This window comes from Porites lutea, chromosome 3 (assembly GCF_958299795.1).
Source record: "Porites lutea chromosome 3, jaPorLute2.1, whole genome shotgun sequence".
NCBI lineage: Eukaryota > Metazoa > Cnidaria > Anthozoa > Scleractinia > Poritidae > Porites > Porites lutea.
In genome coordinates this window covers 27,815,327-27,833,088 of record NC_133203.1, presented here as the reverse complement: position 1 = coordinate 27,833,088, position 17,762 = coordinate 27,815,327, and the positions used below count along the sequence as shown (strand labels likewise).

The window sequence follows — 17,762 nt, the reverse complement described above, 5'->3', positions numbered from 1 at the left end:
TTCAGTGTCTTTTAGGGATTTTCCTAATTGCGATATGAAATGAGGGGCGGTTCCTTAAAGACGTTTCTGAGATATGGTTGGTTCTGTATAAAGTGCCATTTCCCCATGAGTATGTTCTTGAGGTTTGGCAACGCAGGGTGGTATTGCGTTACAAAGGGTAGTATTTTCTTACTTGCTTTTTTGTTTCTCTGTTCTAATGCTTTCTTTCTGTCTGCGAAATTGACCTCTGAGAGATGTTTTCTACAGTTGTAGCTGGGTAATCTCTATTCTTGAGGCGTGTTGAAAAACTCCTTGCTTCTCCTTTGATAAAGCCTTTTGTGACGCCTGGTGGGTGACATGCCGGGGTGACACGAATACAAATTCGTGCATTGGAATGTTTCTGTAGACTTGAAGTGTGTTCGCACGTCAAGGATAGAATCGTTGTTGAATCTGACACCTTTGTACCTTTTGTGTCCAAGAATGTAGTTTCTGTTTCTGATATTTCAGCCGAGATAGAATTTGATTGTAGAATGGAAGTTGTTTGCCTGTAGAAGGAATTCTTCTATTTCGTTTCTGCTTGTGTCCCATTCTGGTATGCGCGTCATCGATATAAATCTTTTCCAAAAGATGGGCTTAATGCTGCTCTGAGTCTGAGTATTTCTTTTTCTATTTTGGCTATGAAGATGTTAGCAAAGGCTAGGGCCATTTTCGTGCCCATGGCTGTTCCATGGGTTTCAAGATAATCTTTCAAGTTAAATTGAAACGAGTTTTCTAGTAGTATCAGACTAAGCATTTCGCTTAAAAACCTGGTAGGGACTGGAGGCCCGGTTGCCTCGGTGAAATTCTTCGTATGCAAGGCATACAGTGGTAATACCCTCTCGTTGTGTTTTTTGTTTTGTTTTGTGACGTCCATTGAAACATGTATGGCACTTTTAGGCAGTTTAATCCTCTCGATGAAGTTAATAAAGTCTGTCGTATCTTTAAGATAAGAAGCTTGTAGTTGTGCTATTGGCTGAATAAGGTGGTCAACTTATGCTGAGATCCGTTCTGTAGGTCCGGAACACCCTGATATAATAGGTCCTCCGACAAGTGTTGGTTGGTGGATTTTAGTAAGTGTGTAAAACACGGGGATTCGCGGAGGATCGGGCGTAAGGGAGAGCCATTTAGCCGTCGTTTTATCAATGTGGCCTTCTGAGAGCAGTGTTTTAATAAGTTGTTGAGCTTTTTTGGTTGTAGTTTCACCATTGGTGGTTTGTCTAGAGGTCGGTAGTTATTTAAATTATCAAGAACCTGATCTTCGTTTAGTTTGTCCTGTCTGCTTATCAATACGGTGGTGTTTACCTTTATCAGATTTCTTATGAATAATGCTTTTGTTGCGCGATAACTCTTTGAGAGCTTGGCGCTCTCCCGTAGATATATCATCTTTTGGCTTGTCAAATTCAATACTTGCGAGCTCTAATTTAACCTCCTCTAGGAAGGTCTCCAGAGTCACAGATAGCTGGACTGGTGGTTCCCAGTCCGACTTCACGTGGAAAGGATGAGGTTCGTTTTCCCAGTTCCCCGTGAAAAATATATTGTAGTCGCATTCGTCTCGCAAATTGATTGAAATCCGCGAAAAGCTGGCGCCTGATAAGATTTTCTTTTGTCACGGGTGTAGGGATAAACTTTAGACCACGCGATAGTAGAGTATTTTGCTTATCTGTCAGTTGTTCATTTGACAGGTTTTTGATATACTGTTTGCGTGACTCAATGGCGTTAAAAAAGCGCTTTTTGTCTTGGATTTTTCCCCGCTCTTTTCTTTTGCAGTTTTTGGCCGCTTTGTTATCTCTGCGGTTTGCTTTCCCTTTCCCCTTACTTGTAAGGAGTCTGATAAGAGACAAGAGTCAGATTCACCTTGTTTATTTGCACACACTTGTGATCTCATTTGTTCTAACAATACATCGACTTCGCTAATCTTGGTCTTTAGTTTACATTGTCATCTTTGTTGACAGTTTTCTTTCTAGCCGGTGATTGCGTTTTCTGGTGAGACGTCTGCTTAGTATTCCTATATTATTCCTTACAGTATTCCTGCGAGATTTTTACTGTTCGAGTTTACGAAGCTTGTTTTTTAATCGTTCTGCGCGCCTGTGGTGACATTTCACCAGCGCTTCTACGAGAGCCTGTTCTGCTTTCTTTCTAATCGAGCCTATCTCGTTCTTAAATCGCTGCCTCAGTTCTTCGTCACGTGTTGACACTTTCGAGATGTGTTCGAGATGTGTTAACTCCTTGTGCTGCTCGAATGATTCTTCTCACAAGTTCTTCGATTCCTTCCTCCGCCGTGTCTAACGCGGGAGGGCGGGAATGTGCAAGAATGAGTGGGATTCCTCATGGAGCAATCCGGGGGGGGGGGGGCACTTGGGTATTTTTTGGGTGGGTATGTGCCGCCCGGGACTTCATATTGGCACCCCGTTCTAAAAAAAAATTCCCCTAAAATTGATACCCCATTCTAGAAATGGGCCAATTTTTTATACCCCATTCTAGAATTCGCCCTAAAACTGATACCCCTTTCTAGAAATGGGCCAATTTTTTATACTCCGTTCTAGGGTGCAACAAGAGTATAACAGTTTGCTTCAGTAACGCATTGAGCCGTATTTTTAAAAGCAATTTGTCCTTGAATAATTTCAAATGGCTGCTTACAAAACTGGAGCTTTCATGCGTTCGAAATATTATACCCCGTTCTAGAAAACGCCTCTGAAATGGATACCCCTTTCTAAACCAGGAGCTTTAAAATCACGACCCCGTTGGGCGGCACATACCCGTATAGGTAATGTATGGGAGTACCCCCCCCCCCTCCACCGGGGGAGCAATCCATGAAGCATGGCAGATTTTTCGGTTTAAGTCCCCCTCGGAAACAAAACTGATCAAAACTTGTCGTCTCCCTTCTTGATTTAAAAAACATGCATCTTGATTTAGAAAACGTGTCTCTTGATACATGACATGAAACACGTGGGAATTGAAATTAAATTCTACAATCTTGACACATTCAAAAAGCAAATTGATGTTAATTTTATCTATCTTGATAGTGAATTGGTGGATTTGAATTATAAAGTTGCATCTTTGATATTTTGTCACTTTTGGCGTAGCATACCCCGGGTAAAATTTATGAAAGATTGTGCGTGAAAGTAAAAGTTGAACCTCGCTCAACTTCGCGCGTGAAGAGAAACAGTTCATAGCTTGTCGCTACTTCTACTTCTACTTAAAATGTACTTGCATATACACGCACGTTAAAATTAGCACGCGATTGTGTAAATTTAGCAATTTTTCTCGCGAGCGATTTTGAAAATATCTTTATCGTTGTGGCAACCTGAATATTTGTTAGAATATAAATTCTTCTAGAACTATGGGCCTAAAATTTCTTTTTTCTTAACCTGACGACTAAAGTTTCGGCTCTTTAGTTTCAGCGAAAGATTGAGATATAACATACATAACATGCAAGTGTAAAATGACTAACAAAGGGAATTGTGTGCTATAGCTATAGCACTAAAGCTATCGTAATATGCAGTATTGCCGCATCTGAGTCACTCCTCATTCTAACTGCCAACACCTTCACTGTCAGTACATTTTCTGGCCTCATCGAAACAAGCTAAAACGAACTTCGTATTAGAGGATTTGTTCATCGGCTTCATCCAGAAAGCGATCAAAACAGTTGATCTACAACTATCGGAATGAATTTTTATTTTCGATCTACACCTGACGACTAAATTTTTGGCTGTTGACCCCATTACTACCCTCAAAAGAGATTTATTGTTTCATACTCAATTCATGTTTTACCCGCGGGCGTTCTGACAATTCTCTTCATTCCGCACATTCTTATTATCATGCATGGCCGCTTTCGATTCAGTTAGAGGACACAAACAAAGACGATTAATATACATGTTTATTCATTTTCTTAATATATCGAAAGTGTTCTAATATCTGTTGTATACGAACTGCATGATTAAAAACACCGCGCCAGTATCGTGATCTCTGTTTGATCTCTGTTTGGCACAGATTATGACAGGTAAAAACACGAGAAGTAACAGAAAGTTTGATTTAGAATATTCATTTTTGATTTGGAAAAAGCATGTCTGCAATTATATCAGCAGTATTAAAAGGCACAATTGGCTTGATCTTGAAAAAAGGAAGAGATGTAGCGGCGGAGAAGTTGAAAGACGGCGACGTAACTGATCAGAAACTTCGTGGCCTGATTGTAAGTGAATTGAACGATATCAAGGGCAAGTTGGATGCATTATCAAAAAAAGATCTCAAAGCAGCTGTAGACTTTTTTGGAACAGGACTCAAGAATTTAAATGGTGCAGTCGTTGCAATGCGCGGTGCTAATGTTAGTGTGGAAGCTGGTGAAGTATCTGAAACAAATGAAGAAGAGGACTTTGACGAACTAGCTTTGCCCTCAGACACTGATCCTGGGAAGACAATTGCCGTCGCCGCTGGAATAAGAAACATGCAACTAACTGAGTTGGATGAAACAACGAAAAGTCTGCTTTCAAAGGCAAAGGAGAAATTCAGACTGGCTGTTGAATACACAACACACGCTTGCAACAATGAAGCCCTCAGCACGTTTGATCGGATCACAGCCATTCGATATCGTGTTATGGCGGCAATGTTAGAGTCAGCAGCCGAGACAGCAAGAACCACTGGCGACTTGAAAAGCGCTTTAATGAGTGCATTACCAGAGTGTGAACATTGCCTGGAGATACTCAATTCGTTACCTGCTGTTCAGAACAGCTTTAAAGTGGAGCTCAGTAAAGGTCTCCTAAACATAAGAGGTCAATTTGGTAAAGATGAACGGATGCAGATAATTTCCATCGTGTGTCAGGTAAATCGCACCATCTACGATGCCATGCGAACGGTTGGTAAAGACGTACATGTCTTGGTGTGGCCATATGTTGACATCGGAGAAGACCAAGTTGACCCTCTGCGCGATGTAAGAGTGTTACAAATGTTGGAGAAATCAGAGAAAGTTGACATGGAGCACAACTGCATTAAAACGGGGTGGTCGTTTGATGTGAAATTAGGTCGTGATGGGAAAATCCTACGAACGAACACCCGGGGACAGTTTCTGATTGCAAATATGAGGGGGACAACCGTGCATGTGTATGATAAAAATGGTATGTTTCAGTTTAGTTTTAATCCCCAAACTGATGATACTAAAATAAAGATTAGAATTTATGATCTCGTCACTGAAGACGTTAGCGAGAAGATCTATTTACTGATCGGACTGTACAATGGAAAACAATGGGAGAGAGAAGTGCAGGTTTTAAACAAAACCGCTGACCTACAGTACAAGTTTCCTGTGAGAGGCGGGTGGAGACTGATAGTTAGCGGCAGCAAACTAGTAATATTAGGAGCATGGGAGGCTCATGTGTACAATCAGAATGGTGAGTTTGATCGTAGTTTTGAGTTTTTCAAGATTGGAGGCGACAAAGAGTTGGCTGATTGCACTGCTACTTACGATGGCCGCATCTTGATAAGGCACGATAAAGGAAACTTCAGCGATTACTTCTGTGTTCATGTATTCACAATGGAGGGACAGGAGATTGCAAAATTCAGATCTGGCGTCGGATTAAACTTAAACTATATGTACTTTTCACCTCGCTCTGCAGGTGAACATGTTGTCATCGCTGGTTACAATAAAGAGGATGGGATCATAACAGTGGAGTTATACGCTGTGGATGGAAAGCTTGTGTGAAGAATTCTGTTGCGTGAGGAACCTAAACTTTATTTTGAAGCAATTACGGTGACCTTGGAGGGACACATTGCTGTGCGTTTTCATCTTGATGGTAGCAATGAAAAGGTAGTTGTCTTCAAAAACTAAAAGACGCGGCTTTTTGACTTGACAAATATTGTAAGGAATTTCATACAAAACAACTGAGTTACAACACTAACAAGCTTTTTCTTTTCAAAAAAATTATATCTCTCTAAAAAAACACTGTTAATTATTACTTTCGTAATTGTTAAAAAAACTTAATACTGTTGTTTAAGTTTCGTCCCGGCAAAAACGTACAAAACCAAAGACGTTTTAATCTCTAGAAGCCTTTAAAATTTCAAACGATATAATATTATTTTATTCATCCGCTGGAATTTTTGCTTAGAAAAGAATTGGAGAATGGCCCGTCTACTAAAATCCGTTGAACAAATCAAGCATTTAAAGAGATTTTTTTCCTTTTTTCCTTGACAACTACCCTTCGTTGGCTCATTCGATTTCGCGAACAGGAACAATTATTATTCCCGTAAGTGAGGTTAACTTTCTGGTTATACGAAACATTTCGCGTGTCTCAGATGTAAACAAAGTCGCAAAATCGAAAAATTAGTGATTACCGGTAAAAAATTTTCCAATTGTTTGCAAACGCCAAAGTCTATTTTTCGTCATAGTGCAAACAGGGGCCCAATACTCGCTCTTTGATGAAAAACTTAAGCGCTTAGGTTGTTCATTTAACTGCGACGATCACATCCACTTTCATATCCGGATGAAGCCGGACGTGAACTTAAATGTGTTTTTAAAAAATATACAGCTGTACCTAAATGTTGGTCAGATTAATTTGTATAATGAATCACTTCCAGTAAGCTTGACTTTGTTTCTTGGGAAAACAAGAAAAATCGTGGATGAGACCGTCGTGACTACCTACGCCCTAAGGCTTAGCGTTCTTAAACAACCATTTTCACGCCTAGCCGAGGTTGTTTACAATAGGTCAAACATTTTGAGCTCGGAGGTATGATTTCCATGCTCTGCTATATTAACACCATGATCTTTAGATATACTCAAGTTTTCTTGGGGAAAGATACCTCATAAAGTTACCGTCAGCAGACTCCTGCTTGAAAGGACTGATTTTGAGCTACAACCGCTTTTATCATTCATCCAAAATATGCGCCCTTTATACCATCGAGTCGATGGTACATTTCTTTGGAAACGAGGTTGATCGATGGTACATTTGATTGGAAACGAGGCTGCATGGGAAATAGACCATCGATCAAACTCGCTTCCACGCGCGGCCGACTGGCTATTATTCACGAGTGAACTAAAAAATGGCGTTCACGGCTATCCGAAGATGAAGTAGCTGAATTTCTAACTAAAACTGCACGGGATAAATGCAAAAATACGCAAAATATATCGCTTGTGGATAACATCCTCCTCGATCGGCAGAATTCTTTACATCCTACTCAGCCTCATTCAATAATTGCTAAATATGTAACAACAGAACACTCTAAAATACCTCTGGTGTGTTGTCTTGCCTTAGCTCGCTGGTAATTGAATAACGAAGTAATTTTCTGTTTCCCCCAGTTTAATTTTCTCTCTAATATTGCATTTTCTATGTGATGTGTAATCAGTACAATAAGTGTATTCTTTCTTACAAAACTAACGTTAGAGTTTTATAATACTAAACAAAGTTCATATACAAAGAACGGCTGCGCAGCTATACGTGCCGTAGTTGATTTAGAATGTACTTAGTATAAGCAAAAAATCAGATCGGAGGTGAATAACGTGCATATAATATCTTGATATTTCGTGAAGAGTTGATTTAATGTTAAGACAAGAGCTCTTCGCTAGCATTTGAATTAGTGATGTAAAATTTACTTTAGAATCTTAATGATCCTTAGCAATGTTTTTTGTTAACAGCAGATAACAGCAAACCTGTAAAATTATAGGTAAATTTAGTGATTTTTGTAAAAACGAAATTAATAATAATGACAATATAGAGTAACAGGAACTTTAACACGTTCATTCTTATATAGCCCCGATTTTTTTGTAATTACCCATTTTTGTATAATTTCTCCTGTATTCATTATTTAGTTATGGTGATTTTTATGGTTACAATCAAATAAGTACTGTACCTTACCTTTATTGTAAACAGACCAATACCTCCGTTTGAAGAGGCAATAAAGATTTAGTTTCTCTGTTAAAAGCGTTACCTACAAAAATGCATAACATACCAGAGAAGATCGAGAAGGACGTGATTTGCGCAGTACACTCGGGTCCCCAGGGGGGGGGTACTCGGGATTTCAAGTGACGGGGATGATCAAAGGATTTTTTTGGGTTTGAAATTTTCGATTCCGGATTTTTTTTGGGTACGAAAATTTTTGGGTAGCTTGATTTGAGTAGGGATTTTTTGGGGGTATTAAAAAGAATCGGTAGTGCCCTGGCTGCGTAGTTCGCGAATAAAGTACGAACAAACATGTTTTGCTGTTGTTTAATAGTTAACTATATGGTGTCGCACGTATTATACAATAGTCTGCATTGTCCCGTGGTGCCTGGATTTTTTGGGGGTTAATTTTTGGTCCAGGGATTTTTTTGGGTTTTGCTGGAAGCCCTAGGGATTTTTTGGGTCTTGACTTTTGGCTCCATTCGATCATCCCCGTCACTTGAAATCCCGAGTACCCCCCCCTGGGCTCGGGTCCACACCCGTCCAAGTTCTGTATTCTTTTTTTCAGCTGTGAGCTACGGTAAGAAACAATTGAGGTGCTGATGGCCCGGCTGCCTTTTTCTATACGAGTCGACTTCAGCCAGTTGATATACCTTAGGTTTTTTCTTTCTTTCGATAACTCTTACCAAGTTAGCGTGAATGGTCTGTATGTTCGCCGTCTCCTCGAGTAGCACTACCGTAAGGCGGGATGTTACTAAAACGCGGAACGGGGAACGAGCACGGGGAACAGTAAAATGAAAAATGAGACAACCGGCGCTGGACGTTAACTCAGTGTCCTGACTGCGCGCTTGTCTGCGCCAGTTTTAACATCTGCTTGGAACTTCGTTGCAGAGCTACCCCTTAACCGGCATCATTTTTAGCCCGTCCCCCAGTTATAAGCCTCAAAGTCGGATCATTATACGCTTCTGGGAAACTGCCCCTGTTGGCTGAACTAAGGGAAAATGAAAGAAAGATTTCCTCATATTTCAAAACAAAGTAAACTGCAAGCATGTTTCAGTGGTAAAGAGTACTTTTTCAGCCCTCCGTATACCACGTAAGTAGAGCCTAAGCTTTCATCCTGCTGACCAAAAAGCCCGAAGACCTGGCAAAATCTTGCAGGTCACGGACCGTTGTCGCGCAAGCTTCAAATTTTGGTTTTCCGACTAAGACTCTTATTTGTAGCTGATGACTGCGTTGTCAATCATTCCTTGGCGAAGATCAAGTAAACAGCTTTTGAAGGTAACTGTGATCAGGCGTTTTGGTTTGGGAATTTCGAAGATGATGCGAAAAGACGAAGTCGCGGCCATGCGAATTGATTACAAAACGCCTGTGTTTGACGAGAGTGGTCTCGTGGCGAAAGAACCGTTTATGCAATTCGACTCTTGGTTTAAAGAAGCTACAACAGCAGAAGGTGTTGGGGAAGCAAATGCAATGGTTCTTTCTACATGTGGAAGGTAAGTTACATCCTTTTGGATGAAGAGGGAAAACGTCTGACAGAAGCAACACGAGAAATGCCAGTGTTAAAAACAAAGATAAGCTTAATGATAAAAGCTTACATGTTAAAAGTTCGAAAAGGTGTTATTTCGGAGTTAACCAACAATCCTAGTCAAACTGATGCTAAAACCATCAAAGTGTTTCATTCGTGGGTAATCATGTTTGTGTAGAGTTGTATTGTGGCATTATTGTCGCTGATACGGTTTGATGATTGATTATTTAATCACCCAAGAAATGGCCCAGTCGCTTGAAGAGTTTTACATACTGCCAGAATTATTAAAGGACCATTGAACCAAGTTCGACATGTATTGCATGGCCATGGCACTTAACTTCATCAGATTTTCCAGCCTGCGAGCAAGTTCTCCGGAAAGATCGCTCGCGGGCTGGAGATTTCCATTTTTTCTATAATTATTGGGACTTTGTTGAGTCTTTGAATTTGTAGTAAAATATGTAACCAAGCTTTCAGGAAGATGTTTGCAGGTGGCTGTAATAATCCTTGTATTGTCTACGATATACAAGGCATTGTCTACGAAAGACTGAAAAAATCAGCAGCATTATGCAAAGTTCTGACATTTTAGATCACTCTGAGCAGCCCAGCTACATGTACCCTCCTACATGTACTTGTGATGCCATCCTGTCAATTTGTGGGGGAAAGACAGGAGTATATGGTGGCCAGCTGATGATGAATAATTGATGGCATTGTAACACATAAACTTTCTCTCCAGCTAGTGCATGATGCTGGTCACTTGTCAGGGAGGGACTTAAATTCAGGGTCCCCAACCAACCATGTTGCTCATCTTTCCCTTGTCCCTGGTACAGACTGTATGTCATCAGCTTATCCCCCTTCTCCCCTCTCTGAAGGGGCCTCTTGACAGCTGTAGGTCCAAGGACAGATCCAGAAAATTCAGAAAGGGGTGGCTAGCACACTTGCCCACTTGCCTGCTATATAGATACTTTTTATTTTTCCGAGAATTCTGTAAAAAATATCAAAGAAAAAGGGGTGGCTGTGGCCCCCTCGGCCAAGTCCCCTAAATCCACCCTGGAGGTCATAGGAAGCCTGGGGAGAGGGAAGAAAGAAAGTGCATGGGGAACAATAGGAAGAGAAAAATTAAGATGGAATCCATCAGCAGATTCAGTTATTTTAATTTTCAGTAGACAAAAACCTTGTACCAGAATAATTTAAGCAATATTGCATTCTTTTTTACATTTTTCAAGAGCTATAGATGTAGTTAGGTATCTGTATAATAACACCAAAGAAAATTTCTTATGAGAGCCTGAGGAAATAAATGTCAAATTTCACAAAATGACACCTTACACTTGAAATTTTCAGAATTTTGTCTGTGTTTTCACAATTCTTGTGAAATTTGGCATTTATTTTCTCGGGCTCCCATGAGAATTAATAGTCTTTGGTGTTATTACAGATAACTTAATTATATTAATAGCCCTTGAAAAAAGAATAAAAAGAGTAAAAAAGAATGCAATATTTTTTAAATTATCCTGGTACAAGGTCTTAATGGACAAAGAGAGGCCTTTTCCCTCTTTGCATTGTCCACCACACAATTGCTATTTTTTGATTATTGCTATTTTTATTGGAATACCCAGTGGGTGCCTCTGTGGAAGAGAGAGTATCCCCATCTTCTCCCTATATCTCATACATGTAGCTTGTTAACATGTGACTCGTAAAAACTGCATAATTATAAATAACTGCATCATTTTTTTGCACTCTTTCAGAGACTGCCGGCCAAGGGCAAGAGTTGTTTTGCTTAAAGGATACGATAAGACAGGATTCACATTTTTTACCAATTATGAAAGCAAGAAGGGCGAGCAGTTGGTGAGTATTGAAACCATGATAAGTTGAAGTGCTTGTTTTATACAGTAAGTTACCTACTATTCTTGAGTCAAAAACACCAAATTTTTATTGTGAGGAATACAGGCTGTAGTATAGCTGACCATAATATTATGTGACCTGGAAAGTGTAAACAGACACTTAGGGTTTTCCCTTCAACAGGCAGGAAAGAAATGGATCGATGTAAACAAAATTTTTCATTAAACAGTAAAGTGTCAGTGTCCATTTTTGCTGTCCAGGTCACTTACATGTGTATTGGAGGATGTCAGAAGATTTGAATTTTCGTCTTTCTCAAAATATTTGGTTTGAGTTTATTATTTAACTAAATAAATTTGTTTTAAAAAATGCCCCATGCTTAAGGCTCAAATTTTCCTGGAAGGTGTATGTATGTATATTAAAAAGGGTAAAGAAGTGAAAAAAGGTAAAAAAAAAAAACAGTAAATGTAATTATATTAAAAAGGGTCAGAAAATATACATATAAAAAAAATGGGAAAGCCATCTAAGCCAGCATAACCTTCCTTTATAAAATTACAATAGTTCTGTTTGAATGCAGTTGTGGAAAGTTGAACCTGAAAAAATTCATGCAGGCATTCATGCTAGGATTCTACCCTGACCTCATCAATGTTCCACAGTGCATCGCTTTAACCAGTTGAACTAGCAAGCCAACTGGGAGCTGGTCATTAAATTGGTTTGTAATAATTATACCAGGGAAAGAAGGGAAAGATGAAGATTAAATAATGAATATATGAATTTCATCACTGGAACTGTAGAATGCAAAGAAGGTCCAACTTGTAGTGAAAGATGCAACTTATGCAGTTGCAAAAACAAAACTTTCCCCGACCGGTATAATAGACCTTTTTACCGATACAGCGGCCATATTGAATTAATTCGATTTAAGGAGTATTATAGGATGCCCAGGGGGCATGAGCACATTTCGTTTGTATTTTCGAGCCCTTTTCGGAACATTTTTTCTTAAAGTTTTCTTAGAATAAGATTGTAATGGGAAAAAAGATCCTTTTGCCGTGTTTTGATGTATTAATGATCGCCTTTTTCCCGAGAAATATACAGTGAAAGACCATATTTTTATTACTAAACTAGAAAAAGGCGATCATTATTACATCCAAACACGGCACAGAGATCTTTTTTCCCATTACAATCTTATTCTATGAAAACTTTAAGAAAAAATGTTCCGAAAAGCGCTTGAAAATACAAACGAAATGTGCTCATGCCCCGGGCCTGGGCATCCTACAATACTCCAGGTTAAATCGAATTAATTCAATATGGCCACCATATCGGTAAAAAGGTCTATTATTACGAACCAATTTAATGAACAGGTTTAGTTGGTTTATTTATTATATATATAGCTCCATTGGTTACTGAGCACTGCACTAGCATTGCAGAAGTCAGGATTTGAATCCCAGCTAGTTTGAATATTTATTTTCAGCCTTTTTTTTTCAACTGCTTAATTTGCATCTTCTTTTCATTATTTTCTTCATTCTGCTGTGAGTCCCAATAAGTGAAATTCATATTAATAAAAACTATTCATTATTTATTGTTAATATCCTATCCATTACTGAATTGTTTCAGAAGGAAAACCCCTATGCCTGCTTATTGTTTTACTGGCATCCATTGCATCGGCAGGTATTCTATTATTCTGTTTAATTATTATTTTAACAAGAATGTGTGGTGCATGCAAAATTCACTACACTGTTCATAGGCTTTCTATTGATTTTCTTAATGGAAACTATTAAAAACAGAAAGTACAAGAGCGATTGCAGTGAAATAAAGGGGCCATGGGAAAGTGAAACAAATTCTCACTCCTCAACCCCACCGAGGGCATAGTCGCCTTAAAGCTATAAAGCCTGGGCTTAACAAAAAATTGGGTTAAAATAAGCTTATGTAATTACTTGGCGACTGTAATTAACAATTATTCTATGAGTGCGCGTTGGATTTAAGATGGTAGATAGCCAACGGGGTGCACAGCGCCGAGTTGGCTATAATCATCCCATATCCAACAAGCGCAAGTGGAATAATTGTTTTATTAAAACATACCTGCCAAGTGTCATGCCAATGGTGTGACTGTCACGGCTGCAGATCGAAAACTTCAATCCCATGCGTACTCACACCTGTCCTCCAATTTCTCATGCCTGGTAGAAATGTTTGAGCCATTACAGCATTAACTGACATATATATTTCAAAAAATGTAATATTAATTATTAACTGGAACCTCATGCATGAGAGAAAAGGTAAGTCCATGTGAATGATGGACTTTCTCTGAATTCTCTCATTTTAGTAAGGAAAGTCACTGGAGATAAGGTCATTTTCCTGCCTGTTCCCATGTTCATGTTAGATGGAACTCTACGGAAATCCTTTGAAACGTCTTCGGACCCCTATGAAAAATCCTGGCAGTCTCTCAGGATAAAAATGTCACACGTATAAATTTAAAAAAAGTTGGCAGGTTTTTAAAAAACAACCACAAAATATCGAGAATTCTTCCCGACTTTATTTGTAAAAACAACTGGGCCAAGTTGTTTAAAGTTGGGTTAAGATAACCCAGGGTAAGTGCGAGGTTTGCATTCAGATTTGAAAGCTTAATTAAAAAGCATTTCAGTTTTAATTCTTTTTGTCTACAAGTTGATGATTGTATAGCTCTAAAATTAACAGGAAAAATTACCGGAGAAAATGCTTTTGAACGCACAATGTAGCGCTAATCGGCCTTCAAACAACTAAGCCCTGGTTTTCAGCTCGTTTTTACTTTGAGCAGATGCATACAGTTACCACACATGTATCAATTGAGAGTATGGTATATTGGCTCATATACCATGATGGCTAAGCCAATCAGAGCCTTACAATTGAACTTGGCTTGCTACTATGTTTTATGTCCCTTATTTGAGTAACAATAAGCTGAGGGACTTCAGCCAATCAGAAAGAGGGAAATATTTTGGTTGCATAACAATACATGTCGTTACATTCTATGTATGTATACTAAAATACTTTTTTTATGTTAGTTTTCATTTTTATTCCTATCACCAGTTTGTATCTCTCATTCCTTCCTTTTTAGGTGAGAGTGGAAGGGCGAGTTGAAAAACTGTCTAATGAAGAAAGTGAACAGTATTTTCATTCTCGTCCTCGGCCCAGTCAAATAGGAGCAATAGTCAGTAAACAGAGCTCAGTTATCGAGAATAGACAGGTATGGCCTCAATGAAGTTTCAAGTGTTCCTTTCATTAGCTAAAGCACTCCTGTTTAGTTTGCAATTACTTTGCATTTGTCAGAGAATAAAAATGAATTTGCATACGTAAGGAGAATCCATGTGTTATATATCCCCTTATCGGAGACACAGCGGATGTCAGCCAGGCTGGGAGAAAACGTTAGTTGCACCGTTGCAATGCTGCTGCAATTGCCCATGGGTTGCTTGGGATGGTGTTTACCTCAAACAGCACCTCAAAAATTATCACCCTTATTAAAAAACATTATGAACAGAGACAGGAATAATTATTTGCACCTTCCTACAGTAGTAATATTTCACAGTATATGATGTACACCTGTATGTGCTACTGTATGTACAAGTAGACTATTTGTTCCATGTTGATGTTTTTAATAAAATGGATTTATTTTGTAGGCTTTGGAAGAAAAGGAGAATCAACTTAAGCAAGAATATGCTGATGAAGGAAAACCAATTCCTAAACCTGAAAATTGGTGGGTGATACATATTTTATAGAATTTCTATTTATTAATGTTCTTAAATCACAACCCAAAAGAAATTCTGAATGGGATGTTTTGGGGGTTAATTTTTGGCCCCATTCAATCATCCCTGTCACTTGAAATCTGGAGTACCCCCACTTCCCCGGATACAGTAACTAATCAGGATTCGGTTCATCTTGTTTCCTCACAAAACTATGCCATAGGCTTTTCCTCTATTGTTTCAACTGAGTGTTCCACGTGATAACAATCCTGTTAAATATTACATGTCTCTGTGTTTTATTTTATTTCAGGGGTGGGTTCAAAGTTATCCCAGATCAAGTGGAATTCTGGCAAGGGCATTCCAACAGACTTCATGACAGATTTGTGTTCCGTAAACCTGGAGTGGATGAAGTTCTTGATGAGAATTTAACAAAGAAAGGAATGGATGGTTGGGTCTATGAGAGACTTGCACCATAGTTATTAGTTACTGAAAAATAAATACAATCTATTATTAATACTAAAAACAACAACTACAATGTCCAATGACTTCAACTTCTGTAGGGAGCAGAGCCTCATATTGCAATATGCAAATTCCTTATTTATCATTGTCTCTAAATGTGGATGTCAGACAAATATACGTAATATGAATATAAATATTATGAAAAGTTTAACTGTTCATGGGACTGGTTTTAAGCTTCTTCTACATGTCTCAGTTCTTACAGGTTCCAGTTTCAGACCATCACCAGAGCTCATTGTAGTAGTAACATAATTAGTAAACTACTATACTATTATAATTGTTACGGACCGAATGTGTAACACTGCAGTCTGTGGATTTGTAAAGATTGCCACTTTTTGGAAAAGGGAGCAGGGGCGGATTCAGGATTTTTTTTAGGACGGGGTGCACTTGTCTCTTGCTCTACTTCAACACCAATAAACCACATAGTTTTTTTTTTGCAGAATACCAGTTGTATTAGAAAACCGGGGAGGGGGGGGCGCACCCCCTGCACCCTCCCCCTAGATCTGCCCCGGGGGGGGTATGAAAATTACTTTATTTCATGTAGTAATAATAAGGACCAGAATGGCTTCTCTAACAAAAGGAAAGTATTTTTTAAGTTTTTGGGTTTGTGGGTGATGGTTATAGGCAGGGGAACATTTCTCTTACATCTAGGTTGTCCGGTCGATAATCGTTCAGTTTTTTTTATGTATAAAGATTGAATCGATTTCTGCTGATCTTCTCTGGCCTTCTCTCTTCTGATGAAAGCCAACCTAGCTGGTTCACGCTTGTAATTAGAATGCACAGTATGATGAGATACAAGACAATTCAATAAACTTTATTAAGTCTCCCAACAGGGATTCAAAGCAACAACTATACTAGAAAATTACCATAAATTTAAAGAATCGTATTTGTCATATAAAAAGGTAATGTGTAGAATTCTTCCAGCTATATTTGAAACTTGGGGATTTATTCTCCCTTTTCATAAGTAGGGAGCAATAGCAATAGAGTTTTTCAAGGACGCACGTTAACCGGAAGTGAGGCATTTTTCTTTTTGTTATGCCTTGGCGTTACCAAATTTGCACTGTTAAGAGACTTCACTCTAAGGCTGCTTGCAAACGAACGCAACATTGGTTTGCAATTCCCAACGTTGTTGGATGTTAAATGTTGCGTCTGTTTGCACACCCTGTTGCATGTTGTTGGATGTTGTTGCGAGTTGTTGCGCAAAGTTTGAAACCGGTCAAACTTTTCAGCCAACAACTCCCAACATTTCTTTGTTCCGTGATCGCTGAAGCGTAGCGCTAGAGTTTTGGATCCGTTTGCACAGCTCTTCCAACATTGTTGGGGCCACGCACGCTCATTACGCATGGTTTACAAAGACTCAAAGGTTGTATCCTTCCCACGATGCACTGCAGGTCCCAACATTGTTGGAAGTTGTTGTATCCTTTTGCAGACCACTGCCAACACGTACGCAACATCTCCCAACATTGTTGTGCCAACAATGTTGGGAGTTGTTGCGTCCGTTTGCACGCAGCCTTGTAAAGACTGTTTGCCCGAAATTATGGCAAAACCACCGCTCAAAAACGCAAAAGTCGGTTGACGCGCGTCGCTCAAAAACGTCTTTGCTTAATCTCCCTAAAAATGTAGTAGCCGCCAAAATATCCAGGACTGGTTGATTCCGGAATCGTATTTACCATTTGCACAAATCAGGTCTCTTTACCGAAAAACGGCCGCGAAAGCCTGTAACTGGTATCAAGGATGCGATTTCACCAATGGAACACGCATTTCCGATTGGAACATTCCGTCCGGAAAAACAGGATTACCTTGCCAGATGCTTCCGGTTGGTCCCGGAAATTTTCCGCAGGCAGGACCCAAAAATAATGTTCCATGTACTTTTCTATGTCACCACGAGAAAGATCGCATCTTTCGAACCACGTTGTTAGACCCGGCTCGAACTGGCTTGACACTTCCGATTCAAATTCCCCCCCCCCCCCCGTCTCCCAGCTAGAAATGGTTAGAAATGGTCCCCAATCCTTAGACGCAAATGATGTGATGGTTAATGCCTGGGGTTTGCCTGGCGGGGTGTTGAAGATTCCAATTGATCGGCGCATTACAAGCAACGAAGGCAGTTGCGTTAAAGTTGTCTCTTGCTTTTTTTTGCGCTAAGCATGGTCAAGCTCTGCTCCTACAGTTATCTTAGATTGGTAAAAAATGTAAGAGGTGAGTTCATGCGGCAACATTTGATGCATCATCTAGGAATTAAAATCGAATTTGTTTACTGACAACTGAAGCGAGCCATCTCAAGTTTTTTAGCGTTAATATCTTCCACTA

General features: G+C 39.3%; 1 protein-coding gene across 2 annotated transcripts in view; it reads left to right on the top strand.

The window, feature by feature from the left end:
* LOC140930853 (pyridoxine/pyridoxamine 5'-phosphate oxidase-like) overlaps positions 1-15,614 on the top strand; it is a 38,919-nt gene extending 23,305 nt beyond the window's left edge. Inside the window, exons 1-6 of one of the 2 annotated variants that reach the window (XM_073380566.1) lie at positions 9,050-9,370; positions 11,142-11,241; positions 12,844-12,897; positions 14,318-14,446; positions 14,877-14,953; positions 15,250-15,614. In XM_073380566.1, the coding sequence (XP_073236667.1) occupies positions 9,102-9,370; positions 11,142-11,241; positions 12,844-12,897; positions 14,318-14,446; positions 14,877-14,953; positions 15,250-15,415 (795 nt within the window). In that variant the 5' untranslated portion in view covers positions 9,050-9,101 and the 3' untranslated portion in view covers positions 15,416-15,614. Of the gene's footprint in view, positions 1-9,049; positions 9,371-11,141; positions 11,242-12,843; positions 12,898-14,317; positions 14,447-14,876; positions 14,954-15,249 lie in introns of those variants that run through there. The other variant, XM_073380567.1, reaches the window with a different exon arrangement.
* The last annotated feature ends 2,148 nt before the right edge of the window (positions 15,615-17,762 follow it).